Source organism: Schistocerca serialis, chromosome 4 (assembly GCF_023864345.2).
Source record: "Schistocerca serialis cubense isolate TAMUIC-IGC-003099 chromosome 4, iqSchSeri2.2, whole genome shotgun sequence".
Taxonomy (NCBI): domain Eukaryota; kingdom Metazoa; phylum Arthropoda; class Insecta; order Orthoptera; family Acrididae; genus Schistocerca; species Schistocerca serialis.
Window position 1 is genome coordinate 600541368 of NC_064641.1, and position 21770 is coordinate 600563137.

The 21770-nt window shown below is 39.8% G+C and overlaps 1 protein-coding gene across 2 annotated transcripts in view; it reads left to right on the plus strand.

The window, feature by feature from the left end:
* Positions 1-21770, plus strand: part of LOC126475377 (cyclic GMP-AMP synthase-like receptor) — a 353607-nt gene that overhangs the window by 213147 nt on the left and 118690 nt on the right. For both annotated transcript variants that reach the window (XM_050103201.1, XM_050103202.1), the window contains exon 9: positions 7832-8031. In XM_050103201.1, the coding sequence (XP_049959158.1) occupies positions 7832-8031 (200 nt within the window). The remainder of the gene's footprint in view (positions 1-7831; positions 8032-21770) is intronic.

A 21770-nucleotide genomic window follows, 5' to 3' on the forward strand; every position in this document is an offset into this window, starting at 1 on the left:
TGAAGATGTTTAATGAACTGCCACTAGAATGGGTAGAAGCTCCATTTGATTTATTTAAAGACAAATTATTCAGTTGATTAGCTGCAAATCCTTGCAACTCACTTCAGGAATTTTATGACTGTAAAATATCATAGTGGTACCTGTTTGGAGAGTACAGCATAATTTCTTTAACTGAGTAATTTATGATGCAATGTTTTCTTATTATTTGATGTTAAATATTGTATTTTATTAAAAACCAATAGTGACATAATGATCTTCATGTATATATACTGTATAACTTGTATATACACTCCTGGAAATTGAAATAAGAACACCGTGAATGCATTGTCCCAGGAAGGGGAAACTTTATTGACACATTCCTGGGGTCAGATACATCACATGATCACACTGACAGAACCACAGGCACATAGACACAGGCAACAGAGCATACACAATGTCGGCACTAGTACAGTGTATATCCACCTTTTGCAGCAATGCAGGCTGCTATTCTCCCATGGAGACGATCGTAGAGATGCTGGATGTAGTCCTGTGGAACGGCTTGTCATGCCATTTCCACCTGGCGCCTCAGTTGGACCAGCGTTCGTGCTGGACGTGCAGACCGCGTGAGACGACGCTTCATCCAGTCCCAAACATGCTCAATGGGGGACAGATCCGGAGATCTTGCTGGCCAGGGTAGTTGACTTACACCTTCCAGAGCACGTTGGGTGGCACGGGATACATGCGGACGTGCATTGTCCTGTTGGAACAGCAAGTTCCCTTGCCGGTCTAGGAATGGTAGAACGATGGGTTCGATAACGGTTTGGATGTACCGTGCACTATTCAGTGTCCCCTCGACGATCACCAGTGGTGTACGGCCAGTGTAGGAGATCGCTCCCCACACCATGATGCCGGGTGTTGGCCCTGTGTGCCTCGGTCGTATGCAGTCCTGATTGTGGCGCTCACCTGCACGGCGCCAAACACACATACGACCATCATTGGCACCAAGGCAGAAGCGACTCTCATCGCTGAAGACGACACGTCTCCATTCGTCCCTCCATTCACGCCTGTCGCGACACCACTGGAGGCGGGCTGCACGATATTGGGGTGTGAGCGGAAGACGGCCTAACGGTGTGCGGGACCATAGCCCAGCTTCATGGAGACGGTTTCGAATGGTCCTCGCCGATACCCCAGGAGCAACAGTGTCCCTAATTTGCTGGGAAGTGGCGGTGCGGTCCCCTACGGCACTGCGTAGGATCCTACGGTCTTGGCGTGCATCCGTGCGTCGCTGCGGTCCGGTCCCAGGTCGACGGGCACATGCACCTTCCGCCGACCACTGGCGACAACATCGATGTACTGTGGAGACCTCACGCCCCACGTGTTGAGCAATTCGGCGGTACGTCCACCCGGCCTCCCGCATGCCCACTATACGCCCTCGCTCAAAGTCCGTCAACTGCACATACGGTTCACGTCCACGCTGTCGCGGCATGCTACCAGTGTTAAAGACTGCGATGGAGCTCCGTATGCCACGGCAAACTGGCTGACACTGACGGCGGCGGTGCACAAATGCTGCGCAGCTAGCGCCATTCAACGGCCAACACCGCGATTCCTGGTGTGTCCACTGTGCCGTGCGTGTGATCATTGCTTTTACAGCCCTCTCGCAGTGTCCGGAGCAAGTATGGTGGGTCTGACACACCGGTGTCAATGTGTTCTTTTTTCCATTTCCAGGAGTGTATGTAACTTGACTTTGTCAATTGCTGTAATAGCTAAACGACAATAAAATTTCATTCAATTCAATTCAATTCATGATAAAGGTCTAAAAGTCAATATTAGCAAATCCCAGTCATTACCATTTAAACTTGGTAATTCATACCAAACCTGTATTGATAATATAAGTGGCATCAAAAAAGTAGACACTGACAAATGTAAACTTTTTGGGATATACCGAGACAAAAATCTCAGATGGGTAGAACATATCAATGTTGTATGCAATAAAATCAGCAGTTCACTGCACTTAATTAGCAAACTATCATATTTAGTCTCTGAACAAACATTAAAAACTGCTTATTATGGGACAATATTTGCACATATTAATTATGGAATAGAGGTATGGGGATGTGCTGCTAATAAACACATGAACAGAATCCCAACACTGCAGAAAAGAGCACTCAGGACCATGCATCGACTAGGATACAGATGTTCATCTAGGGAAACCTTTGTACAACATAAATATCTAACAGTATACTCCTATTTGTACAAATTAATAACATTCTTTGTGGACCATAAAAGTAATGAAGCTAAGTGCTGTGATGTCCATACCCATAACATCAGACAAAAAGATTGCTTCTTCAGAAACAGAACTAAACTAAAGACAACAGATCATAGTCCTTGTATAAATGGCCAGATATGGTTTAACAAACTGCCAAGTGCTATAAGATGCCACAGAAATAAAGTATTCAAAAGGGAATTAAAAACATTCTTAACTCTCTAATGTTTGTACTCACTGAATTAATACTGATATTAAAATGTAGCTATTCTTAAATGTAGGCCAACCCTTCTGTCTATACGATGTACTATTCTGAGGTGATTGTAATATACATTATTTTTGTAACAACATGCTGTAAATTCAGATACCTATACTATGTAACAACTGTATATTGCTTTATGAAGTATTGTACCGTATATTGCCAAGTGTGTCACCCTTAAGTGGCTTCTTGTAAATGTGAATTGCAAATTCCTACTGTTTGTACAAAAATTGTACGAAAATGCTGTGAAAATTGCAGAAGTCACCAGTTGGTGACTATATGCAAAAAAAAGACAATAAATAAATAAATGAAACTAGCAGTGAATGGCTACTAATAACTACTGATTTATAAATCACCCAAAGTGTTATCATAATGCAAGAATATTTATCAGCTAATTTGAAATGTAGCATAATTAACTTCTTATTACTAACTAACTGCCAATGACTGACAAAAAAGTAAAGTGTTCACAAAGTATACAAAACAATCATAATGTAATAATGTTTACCAGCTGAAATGCACATTAACTAGAGATATAATGATTAAGGAACCATACAGTTGTGAAATTAGCTTCAGATCTTACAGATTAGTGTTAGATTAATTGTCGTAGTACTTTTAAAGTCTTTTAACAACTATGAAATTACAGTACACAACAGCAAACCCTCTGCACAAAATCATCATTGATTGACAATTAAGCACTAAACAAAGACGGAGTGTGTCAGTTTCAAATCCTGTCCGTGAAATGATACACAGCACAAACTTAAGTTCACTTAATTATCACACTCTCTATCATTAATGATTAAGATAAAATATTCATTAAATCAGACAGCATAACTAATTCTCAAGTCAACATACTCTAATACATCCCTAAGCTGTAATCGTTTGACTGTAAATTTCATGAGTCCCACTGTGTACTTCAATACACTTTCTGTGTTTACTGCTTAATGGACAAGGCATAGTTCTCTAATCATTAAGACATCATAATGCAACCTGATCTCTAAAATTAATTACTACATAACAAAAGTGATACTTAAAAAAATTATGATTACCTATGCAAAACATCCCAGCAACTTGAATTCATGGCACAAACTCTGTAATCATCATTATGTAGCATATAGCATAAAAACTTACAGAATCATTAAGTATTCTTAGTAGAAGCTATCAAACAGCACAATATGTAAATCATTCTACAGTATACATCACACAGTTGACATAAATCATAAGTAAAACAGAAAAGCGCATCATTAATCAGACAACAAAATCATTGAATGCATAAGTTGAGTAACGCTCAACTTCGTCCTCAGTATTCACAGTATTGCGTATCTCCTAGTATAAAATAGTTCAAAGCAAAAACTACCTTTTCCATGATATTATGCAGTATTCTGTAATTATGTTGCCTTGCTAGTTCTCTTTTCACATCTACTTTAGAGTTGAACTACATGTCCAATGAGCACAATCAAACACTGTTCTGCATTTACAAAACATTGCTGCTCTCTCATTTAAGACTTTATAACTCACACCCACTGATCTTTATGTCAGTATTGTGTCTATTATGCAAGTCAGTGTGAAATATAACAGCTCATTCTTCATGTGATTCCAAGAACTAATTTAGTTTATCTTTCACATGACACCAAAGATAATTTAGGTTGCTTAATTAACTATTGTAGCATTAGGCAGGACCTGTGTAAGCAATTGCACCTTCGGAACACTGAAATGTATTTTCAATAATGTTATGTCAAACTACTCATCAGTTTGGATCCATCCACTGCTAATAACATGTATAATCAGTTTGCCTAATTCCAACTAGAGCCAATAATGTAGGCAAATACAGAGTGCTACTTACTGTAAAGAAGACACATTAAGTTGCAGACAGGCACAATTGAAAGACACTGCCTGTCTGCAATTATCATGTGTTCTTTGTGGTAAGTAGCAGTCTGTCTTTACATACATTGTTGATATTCCTACCTGGAGTTTCCATTGTACTATAAGAACCCTTCAGTTACAAACAGTCAAATAATGAAAGCGGCAACAAAAAGACTATTTCTATAATGTTTTTGTCAGTTACTATGCAGTTACTATGCAACTGCCTATCATAACAACACCTAATTACTTACTAATCACTGAAATTCATAAAACAAAGTCATACTGATTATGCAAATCAAGTGATTATTTGGACTACCATAATATTTATTGAAATCCTTTTCATGCTTTTCTGTGAATACCAGTATTCTCTAGTGTATTTATTTGGACTGCACAATTAATTGTGTCAATAGCCTTGGCAACCGGTGGTTATACAATACTTTTGGAAGGGTATTGAGATGTAACAATTTTTATGATTTCAAGAGCCAATTTAGCTTTCACATGACACTAAATCTAATTGAGGTTACTTAATTAACTGTTGTATCATTAGATAGTGCTCATCCAGGCAATTTCACCTTTTGAGCATAGGATTGTAGTTTTCAATAACATCATGTCAAAGTATTTGTAAGTATTACATCCATCTAATGCTAGGAACATGCATAATTAATTCATCTAATTACAATCACAACCATTCAGTTACAAACAACCAAATAATGAAAGAGACAACAAAAGTACTGTTTTTAAAATGTTTGAAACCTGTAACAATTCTGATTAACATACTGTCAGTTTACTATGCAATTGTTGATCATAACAACATGTAATTACATTACTAATTACTCAAGCTCATAAAGCAAACTATTACTGATGATGTAAATAAAGTGATTGTTTGGTACTGTAATATTAATTTAAATTCTGTTCATGCCAAAAAATTAAATATGCATATTTGGAACCAGAAACGTATTTGCAAGATTTGGGATGGTGTAGTTTCAGAGCAGTTAACAAAAATGTAATCAGCATTGTTGATTTGAAGCATTTCACTTATTTTTCTATGAAATCAACAAATATATATTTGACCTTGTATCCTGTTTCATGTATTTCAAATGTAACCACCAAATGATAACATTTTCTGTAATTTTGAATAACTTCTGTGACTGCAATTAACAAAATTACTTTATGTAACAACAAAATTACTTAATGTAACAATGTGACCATTGTCAGCAAATTTATATAAGACCTATGAGAAATTTTGTGAGATGGCCAGTATGATGTAAGAGTTTGACAAGGACCCTGTGATGTAAACAGTAAACCTAAAACAACAACTGTCTTTACATGATTATTGAGAATCATGCAGTTCTCCTCACCATTTTCATTTAACAATATCTGTAGTGAACTCTTGAGCAAGATAAGTTGACAACATTAATTATTATTCTGAAGATATCTAGAATCTTCTGTGACCTGTCTAAAGCATTCAATTGTATAGATCATAAAATTCTACTTGTGAAGGCTGAATGCTATGGATTAAATGGTAAAGCAAGTCATATCTAGACAACAGAAGACAGAAGCTAGTATTGTACAATTCTGCAATGGCACCTGCCTGCACTGACTGGGGCACACTTAAATGTTTGTCAATGATCAGCCATGCTGTATGACACAAAAGCACACTTTAACATGTGTGCTGATGACACAGTCATTATGATTGACAAAAAAAAAAACCAATTGCAGTCTAGTCAACACTGCGACCATTGTATTCAAAGAAGCAATAGATTGGTTCACTTCAAATGGTCTTTATTCAAAGAAGCAATAGATTGGTTCACTTCAAATGGTCTGTCACTCGATGTTACCAAGACTCAATTCATTCAGTTTCAAACAGCAAATAAAAAATAGGAAAATATTGTAATAAAATGTGGTGACAAAGAAGTATTGGTAGTGAGTCTTCCAAATTCCTGGGATTACACATAAACAACAATCTAAAGCAACAGTTCACATCAACAATCTATGAAAAGACGGAATTCAGCAGTATTTGCCATTTTCTCAATTTCATCTGTTTGTTACTTGTAAACAATTAAAATTGCATACCTAGGATATTTCTATTCACTTATGACATATGGCATCATATTTTTGGGTAACCAGTCACAAGCAAACAAAGTCTTTATTGCACATAAGAGCATCACCAGAATTATGGCTAGAGTGCACCTCAAATGCTCTTGCAGAAACTTATTCCAACAGCTCGGGATCCTCACCATGCTGTCTCAGTACATTTTTTTCACTAATGTACTTTGTGTACAATAATCAAACAATTTACAAAACAAAAAGTGAATTTCATGATCACGATACAAGAAGTAAACATGATTTTCAGAAAGATATAAAAAATCTCAGGATGGTACAGAAAGGAGTACATTACTCAAGCATAAAAGTATGTACTAAACTTCCATTTCATGTTAAATCAGTCACTGGGAATATGAATAAATTCAAAAAACAGAGAAAACTTATTTTTTTGAGTAGTTCTTCCTATTCTTTAGAGGAATGTTTTGACAGTGTGTAACAATGTGTACAATGTGTTTACATATAAACATTCCTATAAGAATTGACTATGTAGCACTGGCATACCAATTATCAACAGAATGCTTCTCATATGTATTACAATGTAAGACTTGCAATTTTGTGTAATCATAATTACTACTATAATCTGTGTTATAAACACTTGAACATCATGTATCTGTTTACATACCGGTATGATTTGTAAGCGTTATGACCATTTAGATTGGTTATTACTGTAATAATCTGACACATTCTACATCCCAATTATACACTTGCATCAAGTATCTATGGAACATGAAAATAAATAAATAAATAAAAATAAACTGAGTTGCACCCACCAAAATACACAAACTTTCCTTACAGCTGCCATTAACATTATGAAAATATGATTAACTTTCAGTGCAACTGACATGTTTGATATTACTATAAAATTGTTTCTGAACAGAAAAATAAAGTTGCTAGGTGATTTCTCACCAGATTCAATTGCTTAGCACAAATCTACATAATTCATTATACTTCAGTAAATTTGTCACACATTCATTTCAAACTGATTGTAAAATTTATTTTTATACAGCTCCCACCAACCAAGTTTAGCATGTTCAGAAAAGTTTGAGAAACATAGACCAATTACTGCCCAATAATTGTGCTTGAATTTAATCAGAACTAAAGATCTTATAAATGATGACAATTCCTATATCATGTATATGATAAAATGGATGATAATAAATTAAATTAAATAAAATTAAATTGCATTACATGTGTTCCGTAGAATGGAGATCCAAATCTCCAACCAGCCCTTAAATTCTTTTCTGTACTATGCACTTCAAAAACTGTTTTATTTTTTACTTGAGTAGATGTACCATTCATTTCTCATTTAAAATACATGATATTATTTCAGAACGTTATTCTTAAAAATTATCACCCCTGTTTTTCAGATGCTTAATGATCTGAAGAACTATTTACTAGATCGAAAATGTCTTCCATTTTTCTGGGTGGAAGAAAATGATTTGTTGTCAAAATTAAATTCAGATGAGAAGAATAACATAGGAGGCTACCTTAAAAATATGGTTGATGAAATTGAAAAGAATCTTGATGTAGACGGATTTCTAGAAAGATATTTCAATTTACCTGACAGGTAAGTTCATGTCTTGTGTATCTCATACCAACCACGGGAAAGTAATTGTAGTGTTTTGTATTATTATATAAAATCAGAGCCATTACTTTTGTTTGGTGGAGTGAAGAATGAAACATCTTTGTATCTGTCCACTGCCAACATGAGATAACTAAATAAAATAATATTTATTCTCATGGTTATGAGATTATTTGATCTCTTTGTACTACGGAAATTACAAAAATACTTTTGCAATGAAAATCAAGGATTCTCAGTATCAGCTTAATATATTTTTTTTAACTTTATTTGTTAGTGCCCATTAAATAAATGTCAATAGTTTTTGCACTAAGGGTCAGCCACATGAGTTATAATATATTTGCTTCCTCTGCTCAGATATTAGCAGAATATTGTGTTCATTTTGTAATCTTACCCTCCCACACATATCAGTACTAAAATTCTCTGCCTATATAAGTTTTGAAAGCACCAAGAGCTCCAAGTCTTGAGTCTAGGGGCTCATTTTTGCGGCTGAAATTTTGATTTTGTACACTGTGTGATCAAAAGTATCTGGACACCTCCAGAAACATACGTTTTTCATGTTAGGTGTATTGTGCTGCAACCTACTGCTAGGTTCTCCATATCAGTGACCTCAGTAGTCACTAGACATCATGAGAGAGCAGAAGGGGGCACTCCACAGAACTCTCGGACTTCAAGCGTGGTCAAGTAATTGGGTGTCCCTTGTGTCATGTGTCGGTATGTGAGATTTTCACACTCCTAAACATCCCTAGGTCCACTGTTTCTGATGGGATAGTGAAGTGCAAATGTGAAGGGACACGTAAAGCATAAAAGCGTACAGACTGACCTCGTCTGTTGACTGACAGAGACCACTGATAGTTGAAGAGGGTCATAGTGTAATAGGCAGACATTTATCCAGACCATCACACAGGAATTCCAAACTGCATCAGGATCCACTGCAAGTACTATGACAGTTAGGCAGGAGCTTAGAAAACTTGGATTTCATGGTCGAGCGGCAGCTGTAAATGCCAAATGATGACTCATTTGGTGTAAGGAGCTTAAAAATTGGATGATTAAACAGTGGAAAAGTGTTGTGTGGAGTGATGAATTACGGTACACACTTTGGTGATCCAATGGCAGGATGTGAGTATGGCGAATACCCAATGAACGTCATCTGCCATCATGTGTAGCGCTAACAGTAAAATTCGGAAGTGGTGGTGTTATGGTGTGGTCATGTTTTTCATGTAGAAGGCTTGCACCCTTTGTTGTTTTGTATGGCACTATCACAGTACAGGCCTACATTGATGTTTTAATCACCATCTTGCTTCCCACTGTTGAAAATCAATTCAGGGATGGTGACTGCATCTTTCAACACGATCGAGCACTTGTTCATAATGCATGGCCTGTGACAGAGTGGTTACACGACAATAACATCCCTGTAATGGAGTGACCTGCACAGAGTCCTGATCTGAATCCTATAGAACACCTTTGGGATGTTTTGGAACGTCGACTTCATGCCAGGCCTCACTGACTGACATCCATATCTCTCCTGAAAGCAGCACTCCATGAATAACAGGCTGCCATTCCCCAAAAAACCTTCCAGCACCTGACTGAAGGTATGCCTGTGAGAATAGAAGTTGTCATCGAGAATAGAAGTTGTCATCAAGGCTAAGGTTGGGCCAACACCATAATTAACTGCAGCATTACCAATGGAGGGCACCAAGAACTTGTAAGTCATTTTCAGCCAGGTGTGTGGATGCTTTTGGTCACATAGTGTAGTTTGCCAGTTGCTATGAATATCATTTTATTTTATCCCATTCTTTTAAATCACACCGACTTTACAGTTTTCACTTCTGTCACACCATAAATTACATTATTAGTGATACAATCAAAAAACATCTAATTCCATCAGAGGCATGCCCACCACTATTTACATTCTGCAGTAGTCACAATATTCCAAAGAGTTTATAAGGCAAAAGAGAAATTTCTTGACAGAATAAGAGGGGGACTAATAACCTCAGATGTTAAGAGCCATAGTGCTCAGAGCCATTTGAACAGAATAAGAATCATCACCGAGATATATTATTATTTTATAAATGAGTCCAGAAGTAAATTTAATAATTTGCATTTGATTGTGCAATTAATAATATGAATTGTAAGTATGCCAGAAATTTCTTAATTTGAAATATTTTTAATAGAAGAGTAAGTCTAACTGTATGTACAGAGTACTAACAAATTAATTTTTTTTTTACTTATCATAGCCCAAAACATAGACAAAATCATATGCAGGTCATTAACTTAGACAGCTGATATAACATTCACCTATACAAGAATCAATAGTATTCTTGACATCAGTTATTTCTACAAAAAAAAAAAAAAAAAAAAAAAAAGGAGGTAATGTTAGAGGAGGGTGACCCATTACACATGACAAAAATATTTACTATATAAATCGTAATCTATACATATATCAGGAGATGGCATTCAGATTTTCATATCTGTGGAACATACTGTCATAAGACAAATAATACAAGATCAAAACTACAACATTACACCTCTAAACTTGTAAATTACTAGAATTAATAAATATTAAGTTAAGATCTATACAATCAAACCTTCAAAATCTTCAAGAGAGTAGAGAAAAAAATTTCAGTGAATAAGTGTACAACGAATGAGATGACTCAAAAAACTCACAACGACGGGTACAGACCACAAAAATATTCTCAATCATGTGTAGTAATCAATCAGCCATATAAACCATAGTATTTGGAGATATGTTGTCTCATGAAAGAACAAACTAATGGAAAAATCTTAGAGGCTGAGTTTACATTGTGGGGATTGACCCACGAATCGAAACCACACCAGATACAAACCACCAAAAAGTTTCAGTACAACAAAATGGGTAAAGCTCATAATCATATCAATAAGTTCAATTATATGCAAAGAGTAACTGTAAGAAGCATCTCAATCAAAGGATCTCCTTGAGTACACACACACACAATCACGATGACCAGGCATACCCAAACCAGAGCTAGGCAGGTGTCTGCCCACAACTCAAGATCCAATCATATATAATATTGCAATAGTCAGGACAGATTAAAATAAATGACACAGTCCAGCAGCTTAAGAACCAAAATATAGATGTCTTCCACACTATTTGCTGATTGTCTATTCAACTAAACTACACACATAAACACCTAGAAGATTGATTTACAATGATAAAAAAATACATACTTATTTAAGGTTACGTAATGTATTGGTATGTTAATCCCCCTACATGCATTTATGCTGAATAACACTGTCTTTAGCAGTCTTGCAAACAATTCACAAATATCAGTTGCAACACAGATCCAAACAGCAGTTGCTCGAGTACGTTACCCAGCACCTATGATCTTTCCCAAGTTGACTGATCCAGCAGGGTACAGCCATACAGCAGTTTGGGGAGTGGATTCACCCACATCTTTCCTCCTTAGAGCCCTCATCACACTCTCCAACAGATAGCATTCAATTAAATCCTGAAACATTATTTTGTGTACTAAATATGCTGTTCAATACCTTCTTCACATCACAAGAGATATGCTCTCCTTAGTCATTCTAAAATCAGTTATATGGGAATTTATGTCACATGTGATTAAAGAGTGTTCACATATGAAACATTAATAAACAGAGTTAAATGCAATCAGAGGAATGGACTAATAAGGTAATACAAACAGACATGCTCAGCTACTATTCCTAATCTTTGCAGTACAAATTATGAACATTGTCCCATTTCAAAATTGCAAAAAGATTTACTCATTTAGTCTCATAGCATATATATTTTTTTTTGTGTGTCTATCGACCTGCCAGCGCTTTCGTTTGGTAAGTCACCTCATCTTTGTTTTTATATATAAACAAAGATGATGTGACTTACCATACGAAAGCGCTGGCAGGTCGATAGAAACACAAACAGACACATACATACACACAAAATTCTAGCTTTCGCAACCAATGGTTGCTTCGTCAGGAAAGAGGGAAGGAGAGGGAAAGACGAAAGGATGTGGGTTTTAAGGGAGAGGGTAAGGAGTCATTCCAATCCCGGGAGCGGAAAGACTTACCTTAGGGGGAAAAAAGTACAGGTATACACTCGCACACACACATATCCATCCTCACATACACAGACATAAGCAGACATATATATATATATATATATATATATATATATATATATATATATATATATATATATATATATATATATACACTCTTTGCCTTTACAAATGTCTGCTTGTGTCTGTGTATGTGTGGATGGATATGTGTGTGTGTGCGAGTGTATACCTGTCCTTTTTTCCCCCTAAGGTAAGTCTTTCCGCTCCCGGGATTGGAATGACTCCTTACCCTCTCCCTTAAAACCCATATCCTTTTGTCTTTCCTTCTCCTTCCCTCTTTCCTGACGAGGCAACCATTGGTTGCGAAAGCTAGAGTTTTGTGTGTATGTTTGTGTTTGTTTGTGTGTCTATCGACCTGCCAGCGCTTTTGTTTGGTAAGTTTCATCATCTTTCTTTTTAGATATATATATATATATATATATATATATATATATATATATATATATATATATATATATATATATATATAGTTATAATAGAGGGAAACATTCCACGTAGGAAATATATATCTAAAAACAAAGATGATGTGACTTACCAAATGAAAGTGCTGGCAGGTCGACAGACACACAAACAAACACAAACATACACACAAAATTCAAGCTTTCGCAACAAACTGTTGCCTCATCAGGAAAGAGGGAAGGAGAGGGAAAGACCACCTCTCCTTCCCTCTTTCCTGATGAGGCAACAGTTTGTTGCGAAAGCTTGAATTTTGTGTGTATGTTTGTGTTTGTTTGTGTGTCTGTCGACCTGCCAGCACTTTCATTTGGTAAGTCACATCATCTTTGTTTTATATATATATATATATATATATATATATATATATATATATATATATATATATATATATACAGGGTGATTCAAAAATGCATGTAAATATTTTAAGGGTGTATTTGTGAGGTAAATATAAGACAAAAATGTTCTATAAATGTTTTTCCATAAACGTTTAATTCCAGAGTTATCGTTAAATACGAAAGTCATGTCCGTATCAAAACGACGGCAGTGCAAGCAGCAGGATGCCATATTCTGGTACGTAATTCACATACGTATCTCCCAACAGTTGATTCGAAACTGCATGAATAGTGTTTGTTTTTGTTTGCATGTGATGTTTACTCCTACTGTACGGAAGATGGCGCTGATGTTGTTGGTAACGGAAAAGTACGTCCTGTCGCTCATTCATCGTCGGAAGGCTAAAGGTTTCGTGCACATGATGTACTCAAACAGTGAGTATGCTGATATGCACCTTGTGTATGGTGCAGCAGATGGAAATGCACTTGCAGCAAGACGAAGGTACAGTGAGCTGTTTCCAGGAAGACGGTTACCAAGTCATCAGACGTTTGTATCTGTGGACAGACGTATGCGGGAGTATGGCATTCGTCCTGGGCCACATTCAGGTCGACCACTTGAGCATGCAGTGAACGTCGAGGAACATGTTTTGGACCTGGTAGACCAAGATCCATCTATCAGTACGAGACAAATTAGTGCAGCTGTACGACTTCCACAATCTACTGTATGGCGGCTGCTTCGGAGACAACAGTTGCATCCATTTCACCTGCAAAAAGTGCACGAATTGACACCTGAAGACTATCCTCGCCGTCAGCAATTCTGCCAGTGGTTACAAGAGCGTCATTTGAATGATCCAATGTTCATTCGGCGGATATTATTCACAGATGAGGCCATGTTTACTCGTGCGGGTGTAATCAATTCGCATAATATGCACCAGTGGGCTGTCGAGAATCCTGGCGCGAGAATTGTGCGTGGATATCAACATCAATTCTCCATAAACATTTGGTGTGGTATTGTGGGGAATTACTTACTCGGACCTCATGTTCTGCCTCCAAGGCTGAATGGGCACGCGTACTGCGAATTTTTGGAGGGAGAATTGCCTGGATTGTTACAGGATGTCCCTCTTGCAACACGAGCCACCATGTGGTTTATGCACGATGGTGCTCCCGCCCATTACAGCCGCAACGTAAGGGCGTACCTCAATTCTGCGTATCCACATCGATGGATAGGTCGCGGAGGACCAATTGCTTGGCCAGCCAGATCACCTGACCTGAACCCTTTAGACTTTTATTTATGGGGCCGACTAAAGACATTGGTGTATTCTTCTGCAGTACCGAACAGAGAAGTGCTACAACAAAGAATTGAAGGTGGTTGTGAAATTATTCGTGGAGAGTTGAACGGACTGTGTAATGTGCAGAGATCATTGATGCGACGAGCACGGGTCTGTCTGCAAGTTCAGGGACAGCATTTTGAACATGCATTGCATTAAGATTTGTGCAAATACAGTACAGTACAGTACAGTCTGTAAAATGCTTCAATTTTCCTTAGTTATTGTGCATTGCTGTAGTTCAATCAACAGGACCTAAATTAATACAGTGTTCGCGAGGAATTGTTTCAGTTTGTTACGTCACGTTTATTTATCAGTTTGCGTTGTTAGTCCAAATGCACTGTAATTAAACTGTGAACTCTGGGAATTAAATACCTTACGTTGTATTGAATGTATTATCCTGTTTTGTTCATAACTCTGTAATAAGCCAAGTATGGAAAAAATTGTATAGAACATTTTTGTCTTATATTTACCTTACAAATACACCCTTGAAATATTTACATGCATTTTTGAATCACCCTGTATATATATATATATATATATATATATATACACACACACACACACACACACACACACACACACACACATATATATATATATGTCATCCCGGGGAATTTTGGCCATGACATCTTCAAGTTTAGTCCAGAATTTTTCAGTTTGTAGTTGGCATTTTTTGTTGTCTATGTTTGTGGGTGCATGAACATTTATCAATGTGTATTTCTTGGTGGCGCACTGGATACGCATGGTCATGAGGCGATTATTTATGGAAGAGACCTCTCTAATTGAGCCTAATATATTTCTGTGCACCGCAAATGCCATGCCCAGGAGTGGCGTACCATTGGCAATTCGTTTGTCAGTCTTGCTCTTGAAGATGCGATAGTTTCCATAGTCTATTGTATTTTCATCCGTGAATCTAGTTTCTTGTAACGCTAAGATCTTAATTTTTTGTTGGTCTAGCTGTGTTACTAAGTTGTGTAATTTTCCAGGTTGAATTAGGGTCTGAATGTTAAAGGTACCAATGTACATGGGAACCTTGGGACGAAGTTTGCTTGAGAACTCTGATCGTGATGGCCTGGGTTCCCCAGAATCTGAAAACCCAGTTGTCATCTGTCGATGAGTGGATTGGTTACCACCTGGGGTAATTCTGTCATTACTCTCACGAATCATGATAGCTTGTAAGTTTTGATCCAGTGTTTCCACTGGGTGTTTAGAACCAGGGACGTCAGTTCCTGGAGCATATAATACAGCCGCACCTACTAGATGCACAAATTGGCAGAGAGAAAGAACACCAAAAAACTGTAGGAAAATATCCAGCACACAGATTCACCAACAGAAGCGGACTGAGATTTATTGAACTATGCCAACAAAATAATCTAAAAATAATGTCTACATCTTTGAGAAAAAAACCTAGAAAACAAAAGACCTGGACGTCCCCCATACAAGAGATCGGCGAATATCAGATTGACCACATTGCCATCTCCTATTTCGTACAGAAAGAGATCCATGATGTCCAAGTCTGCAGAGGGGCGAACATTGACTCAGACCACTACTTAACACGCATTAAAGTGAAATTCACCCCAAAAAAATTATATCCGAAGAAAACACACATGATGAAATTTGACACACAAACAATCAAGGAAACCAATCTGAAGGAGGAGTGGGAAAAGGAACCAGCTGACTCTTGGGAAAAATTTCGAACAAAAATTACAAAGAAGGCAAAAGAACTGATCCCATTGAAAAAGAATACAAAACACCTCTGGTGGGACTCTGGATGTGAAAAAGCACTGGAAGAAAGAAAGAAAGCCTTTCTGAAGTATAACAGTAAAAAATCCCCAGAAAATCTTGATCACTTCCACAACACCAGAAGACAAGTGGCAAAAACAATCAGACAAGTCAAGAGGAAGTACCTCAAGGAACAGTGTGAGTCTACTGAAGAAAATTTCCGTAACTATAATGTACGAGACTTCTATAAGACCTTTGCTGGGAGAATCAATGGATACGGCTCACGAAATCTATGTTTCAGAAAACCAGATGGAAAACTAGCACTCACAAATCGGGAAAATTGTGAGGAGCTGGCAAGATACTTTTCCGGACTCCTCAATTGCCCTGAACCTGCTTCAAGATTCCCTCAAGAAACTGCTATCTACACAAATCCGGAATCCCCACCACCTACACTAGAGGAGATCCAAAGACATATTCATAGACTGAAAAACAACAAGGCATCCGGAGAAGATAATATCACTGCAGAACTACTTAAAAATCTTGGACCAAATTCCCTCAAAGAACTCACTCAAATCATCACAGACATTTGGCAGACAGAAAAACTACCAGAAGATTGGAAATGCGCCCTAATTCATCCACTGCATAAAAAGGGAGACATGGCAGATATAAAGAACTATCGAGGAATCTCCCTTCTCCAAGTCACTTATAAAATCCTCTCAGCTCGTCTTCTTCAACGAACACAAGAACAACTCGAACACAGTATTGTTGAATACCAAGCTGGCTTTCGCCCTCACCGATCCTGTGCAGAACAAATTTTCAATTTGAAGACAACACTAAAATACAAAGCAGTCAGAAACAGTCCGATCATTTGTTCCTTTGTTGATTTCGCAAAGGCTTATGATTCAATCGATAGGCAATCTCTCTTTATTATCCTTGAGGAGCTAGGACTCGTTCCGAAAACCCTAAACCTTATCAAAGAAACGCTCACAAACACAACTTCTAAGATAAAATTCCTGGGTGAAATATCAGAGCCCTTCCTGATCAAAACCGGCGTCAGACAAGGTGACGGCTTGTCTCCACTCCTCTTCAACCTTGTCTTAGACAAAGTCATCCGAGAATGGGAAAAAGAACTGAAGAATCAAAATTACTGGAAGCCTATACAACTAGGAAGATCTAAAGATGGTATTAAAATTTTATGCTTGGCATTTGCAGATGACGTGGCCATTCTAGCAGAAAATGAGACCACAGCAATTAAACAGATAGACATTCTCAAAGAATGCGCCGAAAAAGTTGGGCTACAAATTTCCTTCCAAAAAACCAAATGCATCTGCTCAAAATTTGAAACTCAAAAACTGACTACAAAATATGGACAAATTGAGAGAGTTCCATTCTTTAAATACTTAGGCGAGGTCCTAGAACCCACAGGGGGAGAGAAAACTGCACAAAAAGTTCGACTGCGAAAACTGAAAAGAGCATACTGGAAAACCCACAACATCTACAATAAAAAGTGTCTCTCCATTCACTCAAAAATACGACACTACAATACAGTAATCAAGCCCGAAGCACTATATGCCAGCGAAACACTAACACTCCATAGAAAAGGCGACCTGGAAGGCATCCTGAAAGAGGAACGCAAAATTATCAGAAAGATTCTTGGCCCAAAAAGAACAGAAGATGGATACAGGTTACAGTCTCGGAAAACTACAGAAAAATTATCTAACCTCGCCGCAGACATCCGGAAAAGAAGACTAAAATTTTACGGTCATATCCACAGACTCCCAACACCCAGACTCTCAGGCAAAAAATCAATAGTTGGAAAGTACAACCCGAGAATGAAGTTTGCAAGAGACAGGGGACAAAATGGACAGAGGAAAGAAAGAGAATTCATGGGGAAAGAATGAGAGAAGTTTGGAGGATTAAAAAATTGAATCGGAAAAGCTTTGCGTGATCCGTAGGGGTCCAATCGCACATAATAATATATATATAAAAAAACAAAGATGAGGTGACTTACCAAACGAAAGCGCTGGCAGGTCGATAGACACACAAACAAACACAAACATACACACAAAATTCAAGCTTTCACAACAAACTGTTGCCTCATCAGGAAAGAGGGAAGGAGAGGGAGGGACGACAGGAAGTGGGTTTTAAGGGAGAAGGTAAGGAGTCATTCCAATCCCGGGAGCGGAAAGACTTACCTTAGGGGGAAAAAAGGACAGGTATACACTCGCACACACACACATATCCATCCACACATACAGACACAATTTTTCCCACGTGGAATGTTTTCCTCTATTATATATATATATATAATTGCAGTTGATATCCATTTGACCTATGGCAGCGCCATCTAGCGGGCCAACCATAGCGCCATATGGTTTTTATATATAACAGAGGGAAACATTCCACATGGGAAAAATACACTCCCGGAAATTGAAATAAGAACACCATGAATTCATTGTCCCAGGAAGGGGAAACTTTATTGACACATTCCTGGGGTCAGATACATCACATGATCACACTGACAGATCCACAGGCACATAGACACAGGCAACAGAGCATGCACAATGTCGGCACTAGTACAGTGTATATCCACCTTTCGCAGCAATGGAGGGTGCTATTCTCCCATGGAGACGATCGTAGAGATGCTGGAATGTAGTCCTGTGGAACGGCTTGCCATGCCATTTCCACCTGGCGCCTCAGTTGGACCAGCGTTCGTGCTGCACGTGCAGACCGCATGAGACGACGCTTCATCCAGTCCCAAACATGCTCAATGGGGGACAGATCCGGAGATCTTGCTGGCCAGGGTAGTTGACTTACACCTTCTAGAGCACGTTGGGTGGCACGGGATACATGCGGACGTGCATTGTCCTGTTGGAACAGCAAGTTCCCTTGCCGGTCTAGGAATGGTAGAACGATGGGTTCGATGACGGTTTGGATGTACCGTGCACTATTCAGTGTCCCCTCGACGATCACCAGTGGTGTACGGCCAGTGTAGGAGATCGCTCCCCACACCATGATGCCGGGTGTTGGCCCTGTGTGCCTCGGTCGTATGCAGTCCTGATTGTGGCGCTCACCTGCACGGCGCCAAACACGCATACGACCATCATTGGCACCAAGGCAGAAGCGACTCTCATCGCTGAAGACGACACGTCTCCATTCGTCCCTCCATTCACGCCTGTCACGACACCACTGGAGGCGGGCTGTACGATGTTGGGGCGTGAGCGGAAGACGGCCTAACGGTGTGCGGGACCGTACCCCAGCTTCATGGAGACGGTTGAGAATGGTCCTCGCCGATACCCCAGGAGCAACAGTGTCCCTAATTTGCTGGGAAGTGGCGGTGCGGCCCCTATGGCACTGCGTAGGATCCTACGGTCTTGGCGTGCATCCGTGCATCGCTGCGGTCCGGTCCCAGGTCGACGGGCACGTGCACCTTCCGCCGACCACTGGCGACAACATTGATGTACTGTGGAGACCTCACGCCCCACGTGTTGAGCAATTCAGCGGTACGTCCACCCGGCCTCCCGCATGCCCACTATACGCCCTCGCTCAAAGTCCGTCAACTGCACATACGGGTCACGTCCACGCTGTCGCGGCATGCTACCAGTGTTAAAGACTGCGATGGAGCTCCGTATGCCATGGCAAACTGGCTGACACTGACGGCGGCGGTGCACAAATGCTGTGCAGCTAGCGCCATTCGACGGCCAACACCGCGGTTCCTGGTGTGTCCGCTGTGCCGTGCGTGTGATCATTGCTTGTACAGCCCTCTCGCAGTGTCCGGAGCAAGTATGGTGGGTCTGACACACCGGTGTCAATGTGTTCTTTTTTCCATTTCCAGGAGTGTATATCTAAAAACAAAGATGATGTGACTTACCAAACGAAAGCGCTGGCAGGTCGATAGACACACAAACAAACACAAACATACACACAAAATTCTAGCTTTCGCAACCAACAGTTGCTTGGTCAGGAAAGAGGGAAGGAGAGGGAAAGACGAAAGGATATGGGTTTTAAAGGAGAGGGTAAGGAGTCATTCCAATCCCGGGAGCTGAAAGACTTACCTTAGGGGGAAAAAAGGACGGATATACACTGGCACACACACACACACACAGATCCATCCACACATATACAGACACAAGCAGACATATTTAAAGACAAAGAGTTTGGGCAGAGATGTCAATCGAGGCGGAAGTGCAGAGGCAAAGATGTTGTTGAATGACAGATGAAGTATGAGTGGTGGCAACTTAAAATTAGCGGAGATTGAGGCCTGGTGGGTAACAGGAAGAGAGGATATATTGAAGAGCAAGTTCCCATCTCCGGAGTTTGGATAGGTTGGTGTTGGTGGGAAGTATCCAGATAACCCGGACAGTGTAACACTGTGCCAAGATGTGCTGGCCGTGCACCAAGGCATGTTTAGCCACAGGGTGATCCTCATTACCAACAAACACTGTCTGCCTGTGTCCATTCATGCGAATGGACAGTTTGTTGCTGGTCATTCCCACATAAAATGCATCACAGTGTAAGGAGGTCAGTTGGTAAATCACGTGGGTGCTTTCACACGTGGCTCTGCCTTTGATAGTGTACACCTTCCGGGTTACAGGACTGGAGTAGGTGGTGGTGGGAGGGTGCATGGGACAGGTTTTACACCGGGGGCGGTTACAAGGATAGGAGCCAGAGGGTAGGGAAGGTGGTTTGGGGATTTCATAGGCATGACCTAACAGGTTACGAAGGTTAGGTGGACGGCGGAAAGACACTCTTGGTGGAGTGGGGAGGATTTCATGAAGGATGGATCTCATTTCAGGGCAGGATTTGAGTAAGTCGTATCCCTGCTGGAGAGCCACATTCAGAGTCTGGTCCAGTCCCGTTAAGTATCCTGTCACATGTGGGGCACTTTTGTGGTTCTTCTGTGGGAGGTTCTGCGTTTGAGGGGATGAGGAAGTGGCTCTGGTTATTTGCTTCTGTACCAGGTCGGGAGGGTAGTTGCGGGATGCGAAAGCTGTTGTCAGGTTGTTGGTGTAATGGTTCAGGGATTCCGGACTGGAGCAGATTTGTTTGCCACGAAGACCTAGGCTGTAGGGAAGGGACTGTTTGATGTGAAATGGGTGGCAGCTGTCATAATGGAGGTACTGTTGCTTGTTGGTGGGTTTGATGTGGACGGATGTGTGAAGCTGGCCATTGGACAGATGGAGGTCAACGTCATGGAAAGTGGCGTGGGATTTGGAGGAGGACCAGGTGAATCTGATGGAACCAAAGGAGTTGAGGTTGGAGAGGAAATTCTGGAGTTCTTCTTCACTGTTAGTCCAGATCATGAAGATGTCATCAATAAATCTGTACCAAACTTTGGGTTGGCAGGCCTGGGGAACCAAGAAGGCTTCCTCTAAGCGACCCATGAATAGGTTGGTGTACGAGGGGGCCATCCTGGTACCCATCGCTCTTCCCTTTAATTGTTGGTATGTCTGGCCTTCAAAAGTGAAGAAGTTGTGGGTCAGGATGAAGCTGGCTAAGGTAATGAGGAAAGAGGTTTTAGGTAGGGTGGCAAGTGATCAGCATGAAAGGAAATGCTCCATCACAGCGAGGCCCTGGACGTGCGGAATATTTGTGTATAAGGAAGTGGCATCAATGGTTACAAGGATGGTTTCCGGGGGTAACAGATTGGGTAAGGATTCCAGGCGTTCGAGAAGCTGGCTTCATCCTGACCCACAAAAGTGCCCCACTTGTGACAGGATACTTAACGGGACTGGACCAGACTCTGAATGTGGCTCTCCAGCAGGGATACGACT